General features: G+C 37.4%; 1 protein-coding gene across 17 annotated transcripts in view; it reads right to left on the reverse strand.

Moving 5' to 3' along the window:
• Positions 1 to 750: 750 nt before the first annotated feature.
• The window catches only part of LMO7 (LIM domain 7), a 129,019-nt gene continuing 105,086 nt past the window's right edge, over positions 751 to 24,683 (reverse strand). For 12 of the 17 annotated variants that reach the window (XM_046901882.1, XM_040706590.2, XM_015277162.4 and 9 more), the window contains 16 exons: positions 22,775 to 22,936; positions 21,219 to 21,403; positions 20,529 to 20,589; positions 19,498 to 19,554; positions 17,583 to 17,608; positions 17,181 to 17,285; positions 15,338 to 15,430; positions 13,497 to 13,933; positions 11,419 to 11,484; positions 11,037 to 11,102; positions 9,086 to 9,138; positions 7,710 to 7,929; positions 6,537 to 6,809; positions 5,109 to 5,217; positions 3,845 to 3,947; positions 751 to 1,490 (listed from right to left, as the gene is read on the reverse strand). In XM_046901882.1, coding sequence (XP_046757838.1) covers positions 1,468 to 1,490; positions 3,845 to 3,947; positions 5,109 to 5,217; positions 6,537 to 6,809; positions 7,710 to 7,929; positions 9,086 to 9,138; positions 11,037 to 11,102; positions 11,419 to 11,484; positions 13,497 to 13,933; positions 15,338 to 15,430; positions 17,181 to 17,285; positions 17,583 to 17,608; positions 19,498 to 19,554; positions 20,529 to 20,589; positions 21,219 to 21,403; positions 22,775 to 22,936 — 2,039 coding nt within the window. In that variant the 3' untranslated portion in view covers positions 751 to 1,467. The remainder of the gene's footprint in view (positions 1,491 to 3,844; positions 3,948 to 5,108; positions 5,218 to 6,536; positions 6,810 to 7,709; positions 7,930 to 9,085; positions 9,139 to 11,036; positions 11,103 to 11,418; positions 11,485 to 13,496; positions 13,934 to 15,337; positions 15,431 to 17,180; positions 17,286 to 17,582; positions 17,609 to 19,497; positions 19,555 to 20,528; positions 20,590 to 21,218; positions 21,404 to 22,774; positions 22,937 to 24,683) is intronic. The other 5 variants (XM_040706613.2, XM_040706603.2, XM_040706618.2 and 2 more) reach the window with 3 other exon arrangements.

The raw sequence follows: 24,683 nt of genomic DNA on the forward strand, positions 1-24,683 counted from the left end.
CTTATAGCAGCCTACCGGTACATGAAGAGGGCATACAGCAAAACTGGGGAGGGAGGGCACGTAGTGACAGGACAAGGGGAAATGGTTTTAAAACTGAAGAGGGTAGATTTAGACTAGATATTAGGAAGAAATTATTTACTGTGATGATGGTGAGATGCTGGAACAGGTTGCCCAGCAGGTTGTGGTTGCCCTCTCCAGGGAGGTGTCCCTGCGTATATCAGGGCAGTGGAACTAGGTGATCTTAAGGGTTCCTTCCAAACGAAACCATTCTATGTTTCTGTGAAAGCATTTGGGAAGGAAACCGATGAATGAAATCTGGGAGCCACTGATGAAAACCCCTAGGGCTCTTTTGAGATGTGCTTTCAGAAGCTGCAGAATCTAATCCAGACTATTTTCAGCGCCTCATTTCTAACCACAGCTAGAAACTCCAGGTAACTTCCATCTCTTCCGATTGTCCTATTTTAGAGACATAGGACAAAAAACCAGTGTCACCACTAACATTAAAAGCTGAAGAGCACAAGAAGTTTGAGAGCAGAAGAACATATAAAATTAGAAATCTACTACCAAGAGTGAAGAGAGAAAAGCAATAACTATTGCTATATAATAACTATTCTTACACATATTTAGGGTGGCATTTTAAGCCTAAATAGCACTTAAAATGATGTCCCAGGACAAAATTCAAACAAATCATATTTCAGCTTAACACGTTTTCAATAAATTTTGCTAGAAAGAAAGAAAATAAGCTTCCAATAAATGCAACATCAGAAATTTTATTTACAAATATACTGTAATTCAACAACCATTCTCCAGCTAGTTTGTGGAGGGAAAAAGTGATAGTTACATTTTTCAAAAGGGAAAAGAGAATTCTTTCCCCTTAAATGGATTCCATGTAATTTTATGTCTTCACCACTGAGCAAACAGGTAATTCTTTGTATTTAAGTTTCAAAAAAGCACAATTTTAGAAACCAGCGTACAGAAAGCAAACACATTTGTGTGCATTTAAACGCAGCTTCATATTAACCTAGAGAATTCACTTTCAGTATATGTCAAAAATAAAGACAGCAATTGCAAATATATATTTATATTAAGTATTTCTCTAATGCTCATTTCAAGAGCTTAGAAACAAAATACTCTCTTCATATACCATTGGAACGTCAACTAGTTGATTATAAGCCTCAAAAATATTTTGAAGTTATTACCGAAAATATACTTTTTCTCCCTTGTGCTTTCAGTACTTGAAGCTGAAAAAGTGAAAGCATTTTCCCCAGATACTTCCTTACTGCAATTACTTTATCATAAATAAAAATACAGTTATATGAAGAATATAATGCATTGCTATGAAGACTAGACAAGCGGAAGAGTTACTTTTAGAAAAAACACACACACAATATATATATTTATAGATCTACATCAGCAGCAATCACCTCTTCTTCTATCTGCAACAGTGGTTTCATATCTAGGTTTGCTTCACATGGAGGTTGGTTGTCCAGCTGTTAAGAGAGAGACAGAAGGAACTGTAATTAAATTCCAGCTACTGAAGAATCATAGTGACAAAAATTCAAGTTTCCACTTAGAAGTTGTGAGATAATGGTGTTACCATATCTATTAGAAGTGGTAACACATAGTAAGGCATACATTCTGAGTCTAGTAAGCCAAATGTCACAAACAATACAAATTTGGGTTTAATCCAACTACAACACTGCAAATATTTCAGACCAAATAACTTTCCACAGAACATGCACCTTACCCAGATTTTAAGGAATTGTTTTTAGTATTAACCCAAAGACAGGTTCACATTTTTTTCTAAATTTACCCTTCAATAATCCAAGATTTCCTAAATAACTATAGCAATATATATATGTTTTTAGAAGTTTCTTATCCTGTATCTCTGCACATATTTAAGGGCATCTGCCAACACATCAGTGTTTCACTGCAATTTTACAAGACTAAAACATAAAATCAACATAGAATTGTGCAAACAAACCATAAAATTACACTGCAAATATTCCTAATCCTACAGTTTTTCAAACCTTTTAGCCAGTATGTTCATGTTTCAAAATAATGAATCATCAGAAAAGGTATCATGAAATGCTAACTGCAAAGTTATCTGCATTACACACCAATGCTGCATTGCCAGTACATGTTCTCATGGCAGTACTCACACAGCTGGCTTTTGTATTGTTCAAATCATTAATTTTCCTCTTTCATTCTCTATCAACAAGTTCCCATTGGCTAACTTATGTTTTGAGGTGCCCACTCACCCAGGAAGATGCAGTCTGACGGGAAGGGTATACAACCACTTCTCAAAGATTAACTTTGCTCCTGAAAGGCTACTCAACATCGTGAGTGTAAAGCTATGTCAGAGAGAGACTAAATTGCACTTGATCCGGGATAAAATTTTTGGTTACTGCCATCACAAAATACTACCATGTCAGGGACTAAATAAAAAGACTCCTTTCAGTTTCAAACTTAGCAAACTCATCCAGCAATGTTGCATACAAAAGAAAAGATAGGAAAAGCTAAAATGACATGAGCAGGCTCCAGACTGAATTGATCACACATTTGGGTGCCTTAGAGAGGAACATGGTCACTTTGGCACAGTTTTGTTCTCAACAAAAAGATATTCTCTGAAAAGCAATTTGGAGAGATCTGACCAGTGTTTTGGATCACCTTCAGAGGGAAGGCGATGACTTTCTTCTTCTTTTCACTGATTACAGAGATTTCCCTGCACCTAATGCTAGCCTCCGTGAATACATCACTAGCATCAAGTAGTGGGTTTTTTTCTTTATGGCACCACACAATTATTTCTGTGGCGCAGGCAGATTGTCCTTCTCCTGCAAGCCAAAAAGAGCCTGAAAACAGCAAAAGCATCACATGCAATGTTTCTCTTTTTCTGAGCTGGGTTCTCAGCCAGCAGATGCCCAAGTCCTGCTCATGTGTTGTAGCATGAGTATCTGCTCCCTCCACTGCCTTCTGGACCACAGTGAGAAAAATGTGCCAGCTCATGTAGAAACACGCACATGTTTCCCAGGAAGTCATTCAGAAGCCCTTTCCATGAACTGAATTTAATCACTTTGAAGAATTCCTTATTTTTTAAGTCGAGTATATAACTCTAAAAGTAGAGTTATATAAAATTCCAAAGGCTTCCCAAAACTAGGAGGTTGTCTACCATCATATATGACAGCAGAAAAAAAAACACCACCACTATTATTCAAAGCCTTAACATCATGCTCCAGTAAATCAGAATTCTGCAAACTATAATAAAGGAAAAAATATATACTGCACCTTTTAATTAAGATCTGTAAGTAAACCAATTCCTGCTGAACTTGTACCTAAATGAATAACCAATCACAGACCTATAATTCAAATAATAGCATTGCAAAAAGAAAGCAGCATTTGTGCCACCTGCACAGGATAAATTAATATCTTTCCAATTATGTGGTAGGATTGAACTAAATACATACTCAAATTACTTTTTTTTTTTAATCAGTGTAAACAGTTTTTCAAAAAAGACTCCTCTGCTATCAAGAGAAGCTTGTTCAGCAACTGACAACTCCTTGACACCGTTTTCTCAGATCTATGAAGAAAGCATGATGACTACACTGCGTTGTGTTTGAAACTGCTCAATAACAAGGTGGTAAAAACAGCTACCAGGGTGTTAGAAGTTTAGAATGACTACCCTACACAAGACAGAAACAGGCAATCAAACCTTTCTGAACCTATTCATTAACACAGCAACGTAAAGTACAAGTAAGCTATCAACTGGTTCAGCTATACAAACACTTGAAGTTTCACAGCACCAAGAATCACCATAGTCATGCACGCTGCAGTCAAGTTGCCTTACTTTTAAATCTGAGATAGCAGTCGTTGCAGAAGAGTTTGTTGTTTCGGATCCTGACTTCAGCTCCAGAGCGGGATCCCCCAAGGTCGCATTCACAGGCAACGCACTGCATGACAGATGAGTAATTAGCAACTCCTTACAAAATACTGAAGAAACAAAATGTTCTTCTAAAGGAGCTTGGACTAAATCCAGCAAAGCTTGAACCGTAAACTCACAACCACTAGAAGCAAGCGTGTAACGGTTAGTGGACTGAAATGCAATCAACTCAGGAAGTATTTTAAGGTGATGACTGGACAACAGACAGTAGAGAGACACCAACTAAGCAAAGAAAGACCAGACACCATTTAGAGATTAGTTCATCAAATTGAATTTGAACTTCAGTTTCTCTGACTCAACAAGGAAGAATTTGTTGCCTAGACGGAAACAATGATTTTGACGCAGAACACCTGAGTGTGCTTCTCGCAGACTTCCATATGGCAGTACATTAGCTGAGGTCCTCATCAGTCCTTCAGTACTCAAACTTGTGTGTCCCACAATTTCCTGGATATGAACCACCTCTGGAAAGACTAACACTATCTTTACTGAAATTATGAAAATAACTGTCTACAGAAAACTTGTCTGCTTAAATAGAAATCAATTTTGTGGATGGGTAATTGTTCCCTTTATCTTAAGGCATTTTAGAAGAAATTTCTGATTGTCTTACATAAGTAAGGACCTACAGGTAGACTCACTTGTCCAGAATACACGTTCTGGAGACATGGAGTGAAGATCAGCCTCTGCTGACTACTGTCCAGGTTGGGCAGCACTAGGAAGATCTTTGAGTCAATATCTTTTAATACCCCTGATAATTGAGTAAGGCACAGAGGAGCTTTTATTAAAGCCATGGAAGATGCAAGGTAAAGTGGCACCTCCAAAGCAGAGTAATTCCTCATTCAGCCTTCAGAGAGGGGAAGTACAAGTGCTTTTACAACTTTTGCAGAAGGCATTTATTCTTCTGTGTTTGCTTCCACCTGATTTCTCTAGGAGATGGGGACTCAGAAACTTAGGATTTTTTGCTGTCAGTTCTAAGAACTAACTGTGGTCTTACAGTCAACATGGCCAAATGCCTGCAGATAGGACTGCCTCATGGAAATATGCAGGTACCACACTGTCAGAGTAGAAGGCAAAGCAAGTGATTTTAGTAGAGCCCCTGTGAGCATAACATTGAGTAGCCATGCGTGCTTCCAATTAGTTCCTGTTTCTTCACAGCGTTACTCCCAGCTCTCACCTTAAAACAATGTAAATGATAACAAAGACCAAGAGACTCAATGATCATGGCTGCTCCTTTGCCCAGAACGTTATTACAGTATGAACAGATTTTCTTCCCACTGACTGACCTAGATACAGAACAAAAATCCTTAAAACCAGCTTGAAAAGGTTTAAAAGAGAAAAGTTAAAGATTTCTTGAGATTAAAAACAAAAACATGCTGGTAAAAGTGGACTACTAAGCTACTCAAGGAAAATAAATTGAAGAGGAATATTATTTGTAGACCTGAAAGCTAGGGAAAGTTGAAGTGTTATAATTAAGATCAAAGTTACATAGGAACAGACTAAGAAATTTGTCACATTCTTGGGAGAGATTTCATTGTATAAAATACCTTCTACAAATAAACTCGAAACTACATTATGTTTAGAGAGTAAAAACACACTGCTTTTGTGTTCCTAACTCGTTTCTTATTTGGAGGAAATTATCCTGAAGGCTACGTTTTAGCAAGCACTCCCACCAAGTCCTACCATCTGCAGCTTGTTAGATAACAGGAGGCTAGTCCTGAATATACAATACTATCTCAACTCTTTGAACGTGAGCCATACAGAGCTAGATTTCCTTAGATCTACCAAACTGTTAGCAAATCAGAAAATGGAAGCGGGAACAAGATATGCCCACATGTTTAAGTAGGTCGTTTTCTTACATTAAAAGAATGTAAGAATCTATCTTTAAAAAAAATAAATTTATCAAAAAGTGTCTGAGAGTCTAAGAGTTAGTGTAGCAATGTTTACAGTGCTGTTAAATATAATACATGTAATTGTGTGTGGATGATCTTATCTCAAGGTGTTTTTAAAATGTTTCAAGTATATGAAATAGCAGAGCTATCTATCACAACTGAACTACACTTTGTTTCAAAATACGTTGCAATTCTTGCTTTCTCCTCCAAGATGAAAAACAACATCCTACTCTGTAATTCTCCAGGGTCACAGATTATGAGCATTCCTGAGTGCTCACTGAGATGAGATGGACCACATGCCAGGAAGAGGGGAGGAGAGATGAAGATGACAGCCATAAAGTGTGGGTTTGAGGAATTTGCTGTTAAAATACACCTCAGAAAATAAATATCAGAAATGCCAACTGAAGTAGGCTTTTACTAAGTATTTTGGTAACCAGCATACAGCTCTGAGACTGGAATTTTATTATTCTAGTTCATTTTTCTTATCCTATGTGAAGTAGTGATGACAAACCTGGGGAATTTTCTGTGTGCCTGGAGCAGGGAAGTCATACCAGCCTACATTTCCACTGTCCCATTCAGCCAGAAAACTGCAGGTACTTTTCAGACTTGTTAATTAACGTTATGTAAGTACTGCTGCAGAACACCACATCTACCGAGTCCACTCTTCACCACAGCCTAATGTGTGTCTTCCCAGCTGAAGGGTACCTACTCACCTGCTGCGCATCTGCGACCCTGGTTGAGAAGCAGAGACAGGAGACTGCACCCGGGGGGCTGTCTGGGATGCAGGTGGGGCTCTCACAGAGGTGGTCACAGGAGGTGCTTTGGCAGAGGAAGGAGTGCACATGTAGGCCCGGTTTGAAGTAGACACCGGGCGGCTGTGATCCTGATTAGAGGACAGAGATGAAGTGGAGGAGGACTGGTTCAACCTTGAGTGGTGCCTCCACGAGCTTGTTCTTGAAGAATCGAGATTGTCCAAAGACTCCCCTCTGTAACATATATATATATACGAATGTAAATGGCAGTACAGCTGAAGCAGAAGAGCTATATTCTCATTTCCAAAGGTAAAAACATCATAGCATTTTTAAGATTTTCTAGCATGAATATATTTGTCTAATCATCTTGAGGGTATTCTAAACACGCCGACTTAAATGTTTGAATTGAAAATTATCCTTTGCGTTCAGTCCTAGTCTCGAGGGAATTAAAAAAAAAATAGAGGTGAAGGAGAGGTGGCACTTAATGTCTGCAGAGTAACAGTAAAACACTCTTTGCTGCAGCCTTATCAGGGTGAACTATGCCAAAATCCATTCTACAACAACGGACCTCAGATAGTGGGTTGGTTTTTGTAGTCTCTAAGGGATACCAGATTGAAAATAACAATCCATATAGGTTGGACAGCCACATCGTCTATGAACAAGGTGCTGGCCCAATAGCCAAACATTCTCCTGACTGATAACTCAGGTATTTCCTAAGTGACAAACCCAACATTCATACATTACTTACAGAAAGAAATGAACTCAAGGCTTTCTGATCCAATATTTCTATGTTAAAGAGTTATACTCTTCAATTACAGTAATTTCCACAGTAAATTATCTTACCGAAATTCTTAACCACATCTGTTAGTACTACTGATTTCCAGTGCTGTTTTATCATCCAAGAAAGCAACAATTATTTGCAGGCCACACACACACGCTTTACTTGCAAAAAAAAAACCTTGAATCCCAAATGGAATACAATTACCTTCTTCTACCTGCACTGCTATTCAGTTTACCTTAAAGCTTTTTACACGCTGGATTTGTTTCAGTGCCCTGTAATAGGAGCTGAAGTTTAGAATAACCAAACAAAAATACCCGATGAGAGACAAAGTTAATTTTTAACATGATTCCTACCTCCTCATACTACTGCTGTACAGACTGATGGGCTCCTTATGCACACTGGAACTGCGTTGCCTAATCCAGCTGCTGTCCGTGTGTAGAGATGTTTTCTTCCTCATTTCCTGAAGGATTTGTTGTCTCTCTAACTCTGCTGCAGACAGGTTGTGCTCCTTCTGAGACCCCTTCTGTGACTCACTCGTGTTCCAAGACCTCTCTGAATGCTTGCTCTGAGTACCTGTTAGGACAAGACACAGGCACAAAAGCAGTTGTCAAGCATCTAGTACTCCAAGTATAACTCCAGAAGCATTCATCATCACATTCATAAGCTTCTTTCTACATTTATGTATATGTCTATATAAAAAATTAATACAGAATGTCTCTCTATTACTTAGATGTTGTGGTAACTAACTAGTGGAAATGAGATTATGCAGTATAAGACCTCTCGATACCTGTTTGGGTTTTTGAAAGAGGAAAGCAATAAGCCCTCTTTCTCTAATCTCTGTTGACAGTTGGAGGACAACATTTTTTCCTTTATTTACTAAACCCAATAATTATTCCTCATAGTAAGATCATTTAATTAAGAAAATTACTCAACAGTAAGTCACTTCAATTTAAACTTCAATACTACTCTGATTACAGATATGCTCTTAATTTTATTGCCATCCATTACCATAATAAAATACTGTGTAAATGTATTCTCCCATTAGTTTCAATGATTGAGCCTTAATGTGCGAAAGCAATGCTGTCCATTAACAATATTCCCTCTATGGCACCACTTACTCTTTGATTACTTTTACTAACCATGTTTTAGACACAGGTGTAACTTCCAGAAATTTTCTGCTTTATAATATTTAGAAAGTCTTCACTCTTTACTCTAGAAAAGCAGTAACAACTGATGGACAACTCAAGAAAGGCAGCAACAAACTGCAGTCCAGGTGACTGCAGAGCCACTGTGACAGTATCAAGAGCTGATTTTCACCTGTGTTATTTCTAAGGTAACAAAAGTTAAAAATGGCAAACACATGTTGAAAACAGCAGTCAATAAAAAAACTGCGCATACCAATCTGAGTCAACATATCAAGAGCACAAGCATTTTCAATTATATATGGGCATGATTAGTTTGCTCTTCTGCACTTTTAGTCACCTAAAACTTCAGCATCTAAGATCTCTTTGCAATCAGCACTACTTCAAGACAGGAGTTAATCATATTTATCCTGTTGGCATGAATTTCCTCTTGTTTTTAGAGCTTCACTAAATTGTTCCATAGTATAAATTTGAGCTATAATTCAGCTATGAGAAAGTACTTCGCTACATAATTTTCTTAGGATAACTTCACCTGATATATGTGTTTTAAAAATAGGTTTTAAAAATAATCGAAATTAAGTACTTACTATTTCTGTTTGCACTGAATTCATTCAGCTCTGAAGTTGACTTAGATTTATTCCTAAAGATACAGAAAATATTCACTCAGCCAAGAAGGATAAAGATCTTAATGCAGACTACAGATACACAGCCCCTTTCTTTCAGTGTGCTCCTCATAAAATGCTTGCAATAAAAACCAATCATGTAAATAAACAAAAAACAAAGACTAACAGGATATTCAAGTGTCAAAAAGGTGTCAGTAATGCACAGCATAGGTAACCACATACTGAAAGCTGAAATCAAGTACTGAACATTCCCAATGCTTCAGCTGAAAAGGCCTGATCATTGTATTTGCTTAACCAAAAGTATGCTCAAAGCTAAGTCCCTTCCTTGTGGAAGCTCTCCAAAGACTACAGTCAAGAAGCAATAACTTTAAAAGCAGGTTCATAAATGATTCAACTTCACGAGTAACTTAAATCACACTTCAGTACACATCACTAGACTGTAAGCTAAATACCTCCTCAAACACTGCACTCAGATTGTTCTCAGGAAAGTTATTACTCACTGATTGTACCCAGCAGTATATTTTTTTAATGAGTTTTAGCCAAGAGATGCCATTCTCTATATAAGAAGGCAAAGAGCAAAAAGCTGGGTTTCTGACTCTACACAGGATCTTCAGCAACACCTCTGTGCTGTATTAGTCTCAAGTAACACATCCAGATTTCTTGTTTAAAACACTTCAGAAAGGAACAGAAGTCTTTTCTTGGTACACAACTCAAAGCTGTTACTGCAGTGTGCTTATGAGTGCAGCACTGGATGCGTAGAAATATACCAAGGGAGTCTTGTCCTTTGGCTGCAGATAAAGGATGTATAAACAAATTGCATCAAACATTTTGCTTCCCCAGATTTTGATTATTATTTGTTCTATCTTGGGGACCTATGCAATGAATGCACAGCAGTTTATACTGAGCAGGAGATCCAAAGACTGGGCTGACCTTGTCTGGGCTGATTTTAAGCACTTGAGTGTCTTCCTCATAAATATATGCAAGAGATAACTATCTAGTGCATGCAACTTCTGAAATTAGATTCACAGATTAATTCATTATGGGTTCCCTGTAAAATCTGGGGCTTCTCTTTATGTAATAAGCATTCTTACTCCAACAATATGAATTAACTAAATACATAGCAGAGATGATCTTTTGGTATTCTGAGATGCTATCTACAGCAAGGGCTTGATACAAATATTCTGATTTAGGCTACTTTAGCATTTTCTAAATTATAGCCCAAAACTTGAAAGATAGAAGAAAAACGGTCTATTCAATAAGTCCAGGGAACCTGCACCAGCTAGTACATTCTGTGGAAAGGAGTAGAGGAAAAAAAACAAAACAAGGTACATTTAGCAGGTGGCACATTACTACCATCCTGATAAATACGCTGCTGCTGCCTGTCACATCCCTCCCTGTTTGCTGTCTCTAAGTTTCACAATCTTCATTGGGATGACTGCACCTTAATTTGTACAGCACACTATGACACAACCAAGAAATTGTTTTCCTGCCAGGTAAGTCTAATACCACCCACATATTTACTTCCTTATAGTTGTGCTTCTCCCAGTAAAATCCTGACTGACTGACTAACTCTTGTTTACAGCACAGCATGTAATTTGCCAAGAGTTTGGTTACTTGCTTTCTCAATACAAAAACAGACCATAAAAACTGCAGTAACTGCCAATGGCCAAAGTTGATCAGAAGTTGCAAGGATTTCGGACACACAGAGTCTCACTCTGCACTGTGCTGTGCAGTCTCACCTCCCGCACTGGAGGCAGGCTTGGGTACCACAACATAAGAAAGATACAGAACTATTAGAGAGTATACAAAGAGGGGCTATGAAGACAGTGGAGGGTGATCCTTATGTATCCCTTCAACTCAGGATATTCTATAATCCTATATCACCATCTATGCTGAATTTCAGTATCACACATACCTGTCAGAAAATGACTGACCAGGTCGCTCCTCGATGGTTTTGGAAGATTCATAGCGTTCATAATGCCTATAAAAAAAGATGCACTGTCTTTATGTACAGAAAAAGATATACACAGAACTATAAATATTTCCTGACAAAAATGTTCGAAACAAAACCTTAAGAAAACAAACAAAAGCTTCCACAAACACAAAGATCTAAGGAGCCTTAATTTCATCAGTCAGAAATACAACAAACAAAAGAAGCCAGAAAAAGAAAGGCTGTTAGAATAACAGCCTGAAATTACCTTTTTGTAAGTGAGGAGTAGAAACGTCTACATACTGAAACACTTAAAACTTATTGCTGAAGATATTTCAACCTATGTATTGATAGCATTTCTTCTCACCTGTCAATGAGAGGTTGGCCAGATCGGTTCTCTGTTGTTTTAGATACCTCATAGCGCTCATAACGTCTAGAAACAACATACAGACAAAAGCAAATATCTATAAAAAATGATCTCAAAATTGAACTAGTAATATATATACAGAATATACAAAGTTCAGATGTTAATCAAATGTGAAAACATGAGGGAGAAGATTAAAAACAGGCTATGACACTGAAAAAAAAAATATCGATATATGACAGTGATTATCTCATCTATTTCAAAGCCAGAAGATAAGCGTTGTCCAAACACAGCACTTCTCCAAGAATTAGATGCACATTCTAGTAACTTTCATGGCTGCAGTCTGTAATCCATAGAGAAACATTTGCTAACTTCTACAGACAAAGCTCTTCCAGTTGCCTGTCCCCAGCCTCAATCAGGTTTTTTTAGCACCATGCTTTCACATACAGTTATGCAGTACTTCAGATTTCAAGCCAAATCTCTGGGTATCGTTGTAACGTAAACATTAGCACTAGTTACTTTAAATTCCAGTTTGATTGAACTTATTCCTTTACTACTCAGCACAGCCATCCTTGTTTATCAAAACACATCCTTTTGCTGCAACCTCAGAAGTAACCACATCCCCTGAGACTGAAGCATATATCAAGGATTTAGATATGCAGATATCACAGCAGCTTCACAAGTTACTGCACAATGCCTTGTTATCTTGCAAATGGAGCAAGCCAGATAGAGATACCCTGGTGCAGCTGCCAAGAATAACCAATTTAGCCATTGTAACAGCCTTGCCTCTGCTTTGCTCAGCAGCAGTAATTCATCATGAGCTAAAGAAACTCCAGATCTCACAGTCTCCCCAGCAAATATATGCAATTTAAGAATCATATTTTTTTCTCCTAAGATTTAACTTAATACCATATGTGTTATCTTCAGTCATCTCTTACTGCTTGTACGAAAAAAAGGAAAAATCCTCAAAGGGAAACAGTCAAGCTTGCAAGGCAGTAAGCTAAGTGTGCAAGAAACAAGGAAAAGTTACTGCTTTAATCTTTCAGACAGATTAATCTCCTGTGATGCCTGAAGCAGTAGTTGGAAAACCTCTACGCAAGAATTTGCATTTATAAAATTAATAAATAAAATAGTTTAAGCAAGCTGATAAAGGTGGTGATGGAAGAAACATTTTAACACTCAAGGATAAATATGTCCACAGTGGATATTTCCAACACAATACTATACCAAAGCCAGTATCTCATACATGATGGTGCTACTCATTGAGAGATTAGCACACTGGCACAACTCAACTTTACTGCTGAACTAAAATGATAAAGGAATCTGTAAAGATCAGTCATGCCTTTGTTAGAAAAGAGTTAACTTTATATTTCTTCTGAAAGCCCTGTATGTTGAGCCATTGGCTCTCAATTTGCAATCTTACACTGGAGTTCTTACAAATCTTCATATTAAGTGCTTCAGGTCATCTTTGATTTGATGACAATTACTCTATATGTGTCTATTTAAAAATGAGCAGAAGTGGGTTAATAGAGCACTCCATTCAAGAGGGATGACTTCATCTCACACCTGATTCTTCTACCATCAGAAAGAAAGAACAGCATTTTATTCAGTCTCAGCAGGATGCTCTGTGTAATACAATATCATTTATAGCAATGAGCACTGGCAGTCAGGCTGCAGAATTTCAAGTTATCATCCATTAGCTTCTAAATCCTTTCCCTCAGCTGAAATGCAAAAATGAATGCGCAATTATTTCTAAACTATTAAAGCACAAAGGAAAACTGGTCTGCAGAACGTGAAGTGGTTTGCACAAAAGGGACTAAGGAACGGCAGGGCTCAAGTTATGCCAACTCAGTCACCCATAATTATGATCGTGGTTACAAAATGAGCAAAGGATGGCAAAACTGGGACAGCTTTACTATTTCACTGCTGAACAACAAGATGGCTAGGTTATCATGTAGTGTCTTGCACTGATAAATCTACAATATGAACCTGACATGAACGCACATATTCAAGACATATACTCCATTTAGAAAGGTATTTCAATTTTTATGCAGAAAGGAGAGTTCATCCCAAGCGCAGACCTTTGGTATTGAGATGTCTCCACTGACATTTCCTTCTGCCGTTCTGCTTGCTGCCTCTGCTCCTCCATCTCTGCCCGCCGCCTCTGCTCCTCCATCTCTGCCCGCCGCCTCTGCTCCTCCATTTCTGCCCGCCGCCTCTGCTCCTCCATCTCTGCCTGCCGCCTCTGCTCCTCAGCATACTGCTGTTCCCTCTCTTTACGTCGTCTCTCAAGCTCTAGTTCTTGGAGTTCCCTTTCTCGCTCAAAACGCAGGGCTGCTTCTTCTTCCTCCTGAAGCCTCCTTTCTTCTTCCTTGGCCAGCAAGTGTGCTGCCAGCTCACTTCCTCCATCTCCTTCTGGCTCCTCAGGAGTACTCACTTCAGGGCTTGCCCTCCAGCTGGAGGCAGATGGAGCTCGTGTAGAGACTGAGATTATGTTTGAGGTTATAACAGTTTGTTCCTATGACAAATAGGAGAAATAACATTTTTAGGGGATGGAGCTCTGTGTGGGTTTTTTTGGTTTGGTTTGGTTGTTTGCTTTTTTTTTTTTTTAAGGCAGATTGCTGAATCAGAAAAGGTTATTTATTCCACATGGGAAGGCTGGTGTAAAAGGCATCCCAAATACTCTCAACATGCAAGAGACAGGGTGTACTGTGGTTTCTTTTTGAATGTGTGCCTGCTGGCACATTCTCCTAATGCAAGAGCTTCATTCCACACAGCAGCCTTAGCAAGCATCATGGGCAGTGAGTCCACAAGTATGTGAAACATTCTGCTTTCTAAAACACTTCTTACATTCCATGCCATTCCATCTCCACTTAAATCCTAACCAAAAACAAACTCTTCATGATACCCAACTATTTTTTTTTTCCTAAACTTGAGACCTACCCAAGACAGCCACTGCAAGTATGTATGTGACCAATGTATTTCACAGGACCCATCATGTGGAGGAAACCCCCAGCCTCTCCTACATTCTCCTGCCATTAGAAAGTTAAGTATCTGACTTACTACTAACTTTTGTGTCAAACGTGAAAAAGGTCCTTCAATGGTCAAAATAAATTTTAACGATAGAGAACAAATACTCTTTGCCAATTAAGGATTGGTCCAAATTTTTAATGATTTTTTTTTTTTATGAAATCTTTTACATTCTTGTACAGCATAGTCTTTGAACAGCTCAAACAAGTTTCTTCAATATTGAAATCCTAAGCCTTAATTTAACAGCTGATGTAGCTGGGGTGCCTGAAGCTATGCTCATGTAGCGATAGAGAAGAGGTAGCACAGACTCTTCCTATGCTCAGCAAAAAACCTGTGCATGTTCTCATAGGCAGCCAAAGAGTAGGTAGCTACAGAAACAACACACATTCAAAGTTTTAAAATATAGGATAGCAAAGTTGAAGTTGATTTGATACGCATATTTTCCAGAGATAGGACAAACTGAGTGCCAGTAAACAGCCTGGAAGTTACAAACATATCTAATGAAGTTCTGAAACAGAATTTCAAGAGGTAAAATTAAGAGGTAAATATTATACAGTAAAGGTGACTATTTGATTCTTGTCACAATAATTCATACAATCTGTAACATTTTGCCAATGCATCCTTAGTGTTAGTTACTTAACCAATCCATAATGAAAAAAGTCAAATAAAACTGATTAATTTTCTCTTTCCATTTTACCAATCTCTTTCTATCAAGTCATAGACAAACATTTCAGTTAAGGAGCAATTATATTCCAAAACAAAGAGATAAATGACATAACAAAATAATTATGTGTATGTTTACATCCATTACCACTATTTACATTACCACTAGTAGTTTAAAAAGCCACCGTGAAACTGAACAATCAAAAGTGAAGCCATACTCACAGCTTACCTCGTCTAAATATTTGGAGTTTTCTTTTTCTGCTTCTTGCTTAGCTCGTAGCCATTCTTCCCTCAGTTTTTCTTGTTCCCGTTTGTATTTCTCCTGTTAGGTTAAATTGAAGTTAAACACATAAATAAGGAATTTGGTTTAATTGCATTAAAATATTCTACTCTTTATTTAATGAGTGTGGTATAAACATGCTTGAGCTCCTCTAGGACATTAGGTGAGCCACAAATTAATGACGTTCTGGCTCAAATACAATCACAAGGAGTTCAGCCATCAATTTCAGAGAACCCAGGCTTCTTACGTGATAAGTCTCATAACTGACCTCACATCTGCTATATTCCCTGTCGTTACAGCTGATTTTTTTCGGTTGGGAACTAAGCTATCTAAAGTATTTCTTGATTACAGAGTAATTATATTTAACTTGGAACTGGACAGAGTAATATGATAAATATAAAGCAATTACTAAGTGAAATATGAGGCAGCAATTTGGTTTCAGCAAGAACATTTAGTCTTCTAGAAAATTTATCTGAACAAAAGCCTACTTTTGGACCTCCAATTTTGTCCTATGACTGGTTTTAATATGAAATCAATGCAATGCCTTAAGGCATTACTCAAGGTACACAGTAAACATTTTGTTGCTTTTGTCAACCACCACTTCAGTCTTGGGAAAAGCAAACTATGCAGTGATTGAAAAAGTTCCTTCTAAGATGCTGGAAATTAGCAAAGAAAGACTTAGCTTCCTTTCTCTGGTCTTTAAATAAGTAATAAGATCACAGGAAAGAAAAATAGTATTATTACTCTGGCTAAATTTAGCTTTTCAAGTGCGATAAAAGGAAACAAGGAGAAGTGATGGTGGAGGGATTCAATTGTTCTCAATACAAGAAAAGCCAAGGTTTATACTCCTCAAAGGCATCTCTCCAGATGTCAAATTGTGCACCCAAGTCATAACAGATATCACAAATATATTTAGAAAGTCACAACTCCTGCCTTGTGGCGTTCGAAAGCTAAAAGGAATGACAATAGCTGAAACATCCAAAAAGCAAGAGAATAGTTAAACTGTGTTTTGTCATCATGATTTACTGCTGACTGCCCAAATGCTATTTAAGATGGCTTGCACAGAGTAAATGAGATTCACTGATGCTTCTGCTAGCCAACAGACCTTACATACTTAATTTAATTTCCAGAGATATGTCTTACAGTAAAGACTACAGCTAAGTGAAGTATAAGCCTACTCAATCCTGGAAAGTGTGCTTGGTTTTTATGTATCATCTTAAGATAGCAAACATTGCCCTTTCCTTTTGCAACACTTTCCTCCATCTCTAGTATATGATTATCAAGATGGATTTATACTAGTCAGTTGGTTTGGCTTTCTGAGGTCCTGGGAACCAAGCTGATCCCAACTGAGTAGCTGACTGCTTAACAGTAGGATGCTAGCAGGCATTTCACCATAGCACTGCTTTATATTCAGAGATGAAGGCAGCCAATGTCTTGAATGGATGGTAAAAATCATCCTAGGGAATTTTCTTGCAAGAAAAAAAAAAAGTATATTCAGAAGTGATGACTTAGGTCTTTGCTCATTGTAAATTATTTTACCAGTGAGAGCAAATCAGCCTTCTGATGACTAAGTACTTCTGGCTGTAGTGAATATACAGTATAGGTTTGATTTTGTGAAACTTACTAATGCAATTCCCTCTTTTTTCTTTCTGAAAAATTATGTATGTGCCTGTGCAGCCCAGCAAATGTATCTGGAAGTCCTCTTCTGCCATCAGTAAGAAGAGTCACAGAAGTCAAGAAAATTTTCTTTTCTAATAGTTGCTGCAAACGAAGTCACAAAGATTAACATTACCTGCAATAAACGATCCTGCTCCTTTTGCCATTTCTCCTGTCGTTTTCGTTCTTCTTCTTGATCCCAAACCCGACGACTTGGGGCACTAATGGATGGGACTGGGAGCTAATACAGCATGGAAATGAATTAATACTATCTTACTTCATGTCATCAACATGCTACATTATAATTTCAAGTGAGAAATAAAAGCCATTACAAAAACTACAGCTTTAGAGTGGCAAGAACCTGATTCAGCCTCCTCAAAGGGACAGTAGGCAATCACCCTCTTACACATTAAAAAGTCTCAGTACTCTGATTTGATTGGAATTTTAAAGCAGTGTGGAAAAAAGCAATAGAAAGCAGTGGGCTTCTTGAAAAGATAAGGATTATGTAGGTAATTAGTAGATTGTAAACAGTACTTACATCAGGCATTGCAGGCTCTGGACCTCCTGTGGAAGGAGGGAGTAGAAAGCAAAACAGAAAAAAAAACAGGAATTATTAGAACAATACTAACTACTTTAATACTAATCCAAGTGTAGGAAGTCTGAACTTCAGATGAAATTTTTGCTTCTATAGTAAGACATGCTTGCATTTGACCCTACATCACGCTTATTAGAGCTCAGAATACATCAGGTGCTTGCAGCTAACGTGGGTGACTGTTTAAAGGCTTTTACATGCTTACAAGGTGCCACTGACAATTGTTTGGATTAGCAGTACCTCTCCCACTGTGGTAATACAGAAGTTCCTTGCTACAGCTTTTCTAGCATTATTGTGAAATCCTACTGCTCAGCACACCTGGGTATAGCAGTTATTTGCCTGATACCCTTGGTATGACTTACGAGCAACTTCTATGCCACAAAACTGCATTTTCCCTTTCCAACTGCCCTTCTTTCCAACTCCAAAGCACATGTGAATTTGCTAAGCTTGTCACCATTCACCTCAAACCTTACAGTATTTGAGGATGCCAAAATGATTACTAAAAATAATAAATAAATATAAAAATGTACTGATGTATTAAAAGTTGAGAAAATGCGGAGAAGCACTAAGTTAAGAGCAATCCTTCCCCAACCATCACCTTACATAATTATTTTTGTTTGTTGTTAGTATCCTTGTTACTTAACTGTTCAAACTTCACTTAAAAAAAAATGCATCAATGCAACAAGTTGCAAAATTCTTAATTTAGGATACAAAGGGCTCTCCTCTCATCTCCTCTCATCTTACCCCTGTAGGACTATGCCAGCCTGTACAGGCTTAAAAAGAGAATTCTTTCATATCAGTATAATGTCAGAGAAATCAAAAAATAAGCAAAATTACACTGAGTGCGTACTCTAGAAATATACACTTTTCCTCTCCCTCAATCAGAAGTATTGCTATAAAATTCAAACACAAATTTCATAGCCAGCCTAAAAAAAAAAAAAAAGCCACGAATGACCAGCAACAGAATATCACCTTATCAAAGGTGATCAAAGTACAGAAAACAGAATCACACAACCACAAACACAGGTATATTCTGCAGCACTTCACGTATCACTTCTCAAAAAATGAAAGCCATTATCACTGAGGCAAAGTCCTGGCTCCACTTTAATCTTTGGCAAAGTTCACACTGTACATGCAGTGGGCCAGAATTTCACTTTCAGGCTAGAATAAAACAGCAAGGCATACATAGTCTGAAGACAGCATTAGGCATACATTAGTGGAAGTATGTGAGTTGTGACATGCAGAACACCAAAATGCAACCTACAAAACCAAAATTGAGTGGCTCATTTTTACTTATTTATTTATTTTATCTTCAAAAGCCAGAAGATTCATTTCAAAATTTATACTGGTCTTTACAAGATCTGGTGACTTCACCACATAGTGGAAAGTCAGTTACTGCTGTTTTCCACCGATTGTGAAGAATATGCACAGCTACAACTCCAAATAAACTCAAATTCAGAGTTAAATATTTTGTTAACAGCTGTCTGAATTCTGCACAAAGCCTCTGCTGGAACGTTCAACATTATTCTGTTTTGTAGGTAGTAGCAAACTTGAACAGAGTGCTATCCCACTTGCTCTTAACCCGGTGTATAAAAGAAATAAGAACAACATATAAGAGATTTAAAAAAAAACTATAAATATAAGAGAACACACAAAGACCCATTACCACAAAGGTAGACCCATGAATTGTAAGAATAACCTGATGACCCTGGGGAAAGAAGGGAAATGAATTACATTGCTTCAAGATAGCTGCAGCAAACAATGCTGAAGAGGCAGAGTACCCGGCACCAGAATGGTTAGGAAGAGTGTGCAGCAGGAACAATTTCATGAAAGTACATGAAATGTTAGCTCTTTGATTTACCTTGTTCAAAAAATTGTGACCGCCTTTTTAAGTTTTTCAAAGAAATAGGTTCAGATGCTATTTGAAAAATATAGAGAATACAAACAAATCAATGAGGTGCTGTTTTGTTTTTCTTTTAAATGACTATCATCACTGGATAACAAATGCTTATTACACCTCCAGTCTACAGCCACGTCATTTAAAAAAGAAAAACAAGCCCCTGAAATAAAGAAAATCTAATCTTTCATAGCAATAAATACAGTTTTTAGTTGGTTACATCATACGCTGATTAGTATTTCATTTTAACATCTAACATTGTCCAACTATAACAATAATACAATTTAACGTCATCTGAAAGGCATCTCCAGAGGGCAAATGAAAAGTTTCCCCCTTTTGGGGAAACTTTTGTAAATTACCATGCACATGCAAGATAAAATGAAACACTGATTTCTGTTCCATTAGGAAGTCTACATACCTGGTTTCTCTCACTGTCATGAAGTAGTATTATAATTGTTCATAGCATCATAACTAATTATTATTCATACCAGAACCATCAATATCATTCTTCAGGAATAAAAGTAAACAAACAAACAAACAAAAAACCCAATAATAACAACCACTGCCAACATCCCTCGCCCCCCCAGAAATCCTCATAAATGAAATAGAAAAAAACACGATACTCATTTCACTCTACTCCAGAGCAGTGAAATAAATTGATACTCACATTGAATCAGACTTCACATGATGCAGTAGCAATTATGACAAATTCTGTGTCTTCTCTGGCTTTTTATCTCTGCCCCTACAGCAAGTTTACAACGACTAATTCTGAGACAGAGGATCTGTCACTTCCTTGGCTGTCAGGTCTCCAACTGCTCAGCACATTGTGGAAGCAAGTTACACCCAGTTTGGATGCAATTAGATCTCTGTGATACCTTTCAGTTCATTAAGGTCTCACTTAAGCCACCATACAAAGCTCATGGTGATTACAGGTTTAGTATCTGTGCTTGCTCCAAACTCATACAATTAGATGATGAAAAGCAATGGTAGTTTACCTCTTTGTTCATTAGATCCAAGATCTCCTTGCATGCCATTTATCAATTTTGTTTCTGTACCCTGGGAAAAAAAAAAAAAAAAAGCTCAAGTTTATTAGATTTGTGGATGCTGATTCAATTAAACAGTGCCCCGATAGGAACTGTGTATCTTGAAAAATTTCAGAATATAAAAACTTCAACAGAAGGATACAAAACTGAAACTTCCTGAGTAGATTATATGATAAAATGACTGCAGGCTTTTGCAGGGATCAATGACCAGCTGTGAACTGGTAGCTGATATTGCAAGAAAGTGCCAGAAGCCTAGATCTTCCATTTCAGCTGCTCCATAGGCAAGCTGGGAGTTATTTGACAGTAACTTGAAAGCACATGCTCGCTGTTCCTTCGAACTGCAACATTCAATTACACTAACAATGAAGGTAATATGATTTTCTAAATAGTCTATGTTTTAGTTGAAGTATAGTCTTCAAATATTTTAATACTTTTCATAAATTCATGAACAGAGTAGAAGGTTCTCAGAGCATCTTAATATTGTATTTGCAAAAACCTGCATGTCCCTTAGAATTAGCAATGCACATTAAGAATAAGATTTCTAAGGTCTTTTCTTCTTTTCTGTTCTCCCTTTCCTCAAGGCAATCAGTTTTCACATACTTCTCCCCCCCAAATCCCAAAGCTATTCAAAAACGCACTCACAGAATTTTGAAGACTGCTGGAGAATTCTCTTTTTGTTGATATGGTTGAGACACTTGAAACGCGTTCTCCAGAAGTTGCATCAATCCATTTATTATCAGATGTACCTATAATGTTGGTACCCATACTGGTGAGATTGAGGATTTTATGTCTTACATGTGGCAGGGAAGGCTGGTCTTTGCCCCAGTCTTTTGGTATGTGGAGATCAAGAAATTAACACAGACAGTAATGTCAAAGAACAGAACAAGAGTTAGAGAAAACACATTAAAATAACACAGGAAACACATAAATAAAGAGGAAGAGACAAATCAGATGGAATTTGTGGAGACAGGACAAAGGGCATTTATGAGAAGACCGCCTTCCCCAAAAATATATTTGTTAGTCAGAAGCCACGTAAGAGTTCACCAAATATTCTGCTAACATGGGACTATAGCAGCTCAACATTAGAGAGTAATTAGTATTCATTGAAAACTATTTCATCAGCATTAGTAAGGATCAAGAAAGTTCTTCCAACTTTACTCACACAAGGTACAGTTTCAATCATACACTATCCAGTGAGTTTCAATCATACACTATCCAGTGAAGTGTCATTTTCATGTCCAAGCTACTCAGGAAACACATAGGGCAAAAAATAAAAAGGTAGTCTAAACTAGTAAAACTGATGAAGGGAAAAAAAAAAAAAAAAAAAATCACCATTTTCATTTAGTGTCCATAATACCGCCTTCCCCCAACCCCCTCCACATCCCCTAAATTTTATTTAGTTTTTCTGCAACAATTTCATTCTTAATTTATGCTATTAGACATTACTCATCTTTTCCCTGCCCCACTGTTTTTTTTTTCCCCTCACTTGGTACATTATTCTACTTGACTTCCCACTAAAGTAATGTTTTGACATTATACTTTCAACTTTCACTGCTCACATTTCCAACTCTCGATCAAATTCACAGCAAGCTTGAAGAACTCAACAAGCTTCAGCCAGGATGGAAGTCTGGATGGGTACTACCATTCTGGAGAGATTACAGTATCACAGTGTTTGGGTCAACCGTCAAAACTACAGCACAGAGGAGCTATATCAACTACAAGCTCATATATCAGCAAAAACCCTCCCTGAAGAAAGCAGGAAAGATCCTCCTTCACTGAAGGCAGGAAGAACTGAAGACCAAGGGACAGGGGCTTTAAAAAATTATCTCCTAGAGACTAATCCCCTTGTCATTTTTGTGGTATGGAAGAAAAAATAAAATTTCATATTCCCTTGTGTGTTGGTGGCACATTTTATTTATTTATTAACTGTACCTCCTCTTAGAAACAGATCAGAGCACCAGACAGAGGTCAGTAAATTCAGTGTTTAGTAGATTTGTTTGCCAAAACATTTCCAATGCACGAGCAGTTAAAAAAGCCAGGTTGTGTTAAAATGCAACAGACACACCAGCAAACTACTTAGCACAGATACGTGTTACTACTGTAAGGGTAATAAGGAGACTCAGCTGTCAGGTACAGCAGAGACAAAGCTTATTTGCCTTACAGAGCATACTGTACCTGCCCCGTATGAAACAACTCACCATTCTTTCCATATCGTCTAACATCCATGACCAGGTTTCCAGTTTCTAGTGCTCTGGTGATGGCTTCTTCCCACTGACTACTGTCCATTTGTGAAACCTTTGTGCCGTTGATAGCAATGATCTCATCATCTACCTGCAGCTGACAAAGTGCTGCAGGGCTATCTGATGAAAACAGAAGGAAAAAAACGTTTCCGATCACAGTTATCTTTTAAACACAGTTATAATGGGAAGAAAAAAATAACTTAGTCAAAGAAATGCTGATTGGCAGGTATTCAGACAGTCTGAGGGAAAATTGATCGCACTGTGAGTATAAAGTCAGTAAAATCAGCTAATATTAATGTAGAGTTGAAATCTGATACATAAATATGAAGAACTTTCTGGGTTTGCGAGCATTCACATTCTGACTATCTCATTCAACAACTGGTTTCTGCTTAGCCCACTCCTGCCTCAACCTTTGTAATTTAGGATAGTAACAGACAGAGGAAGCACTACAGTGTCTGTAGCAGAAATTTGCTGAAATTCAGCTTATGTTTGGATAATCCTCTTATTTACCACCCCCCTCCCAATAAGTAAGCAAGTAAATAAATAAATAAATAACAGATTCCACTTCATTAATTCCAGTATGAGCTGCCTTTCTCATATTCTTATTTACATTTCCTGGGCTTGATTGACAAGAATATGCTGTTATATTGCTTTGCTGAAATAGTTTTTTAGCTTTGAATTGACTGGCAATTAGACTCACTCAAGATATTGCTGGGTGCTGGCTGTCCTATTAGAATTCTCTGGATTGTATTTATTTTGCCAGTGTGTACAAGCCAATTACAAATTTTATTGCAACCTGGACTTTGAATTTTACCGATATTTCGCAAGACAGGATGCACTTTATACTCTTTTTCACCCATAACTATGTGTTGGCAGGTAATCTAGCCTAAGGACAGAGTGCATACAAAAACAGTTAATAAGCCTTCTCATTCTTTTTTTTTTTTTCTTTTAATAATTCAGAAAACAGGCAAGTTGAGAAACAGCCTTTCCAAAGTACAGTTTTATGAATTATACCTGAATGGTTCTTCCATTGAGAATAATTCCCCTAGCAGAACAAATGTGGATTACACAACTAAAGCATTTTCCAGATTAAGTAGAGAAATGCACACATATTACTCAGAATATACCAAGAACAATGCTATATTATGTTATCAGAAAGAAAGGTGGACAAACATGATGAAGAATTTAGACATCATATGTTTCATTCTAACCTTCTTTTGACTCACTAGGAAAATGCTGTTTGAAGTCTGGATCATGCACTAAGGATTCAAATAGCTTTAATTTTCCTACCGCCCAAGTACACTATGAAATGAAAGAAATCTGCGCTTCCTAATAGTAAACTAAGCAATGATCCTTCATAGAGTACAAAAAATGAAATGACCCTATGTTGGAAGGGCATAGCTCCGTATTCTATTTTTTTGCATTCTTAAGGCATGGACTGATATGCTATTAACAGTTACCAGCAAAACTCTCAAAACACACTAATTATTTTAAATACTAGTATAGAATAAAAAGTAGAGCTTTCTTTTGGAGAAAGAAAAATGTTTGACTGGGAAAAAAACAACATCTCTTTAGTCAAGTTGTTAAAGGATTAATAGCTTTGAAGATTCAATTGAATGTGATTTTAAAGATACCTTTGAAGATACTGCCATTGAAGGTACTACTTTCAATGATGTTCAGTAAACATTCGGAATTGTGCCTCATGCCACAATTGAAGACAGTACCATATAGTTTGAACATATAGATGGAATTTCATGTTCAAAGTATATGGAATGCTTCAAGCTCAGAATTGTTTTGTGGCATGATGAGTGCTTGGAGCCAAAAAGGTGACCATTTATCTCAAATAGGTCAGTTGGGATGAGACCCA

This window comes from Gallus gallus, chromosome 1 (assembly GCF_016699485.2).
Source record: "Gallus gallus isolate bGalGal1 chromosome 1, bGalGal1.mat.broiler.GRCg7b, whole genome shotgun sequence".
Classification (NCBI taxonomy): domain Eukaryota; kingdom Metazoa; phylum Chordata; class Aves; order Galliformes; family Phasianidae; genus Gallus; species Gallus gallus.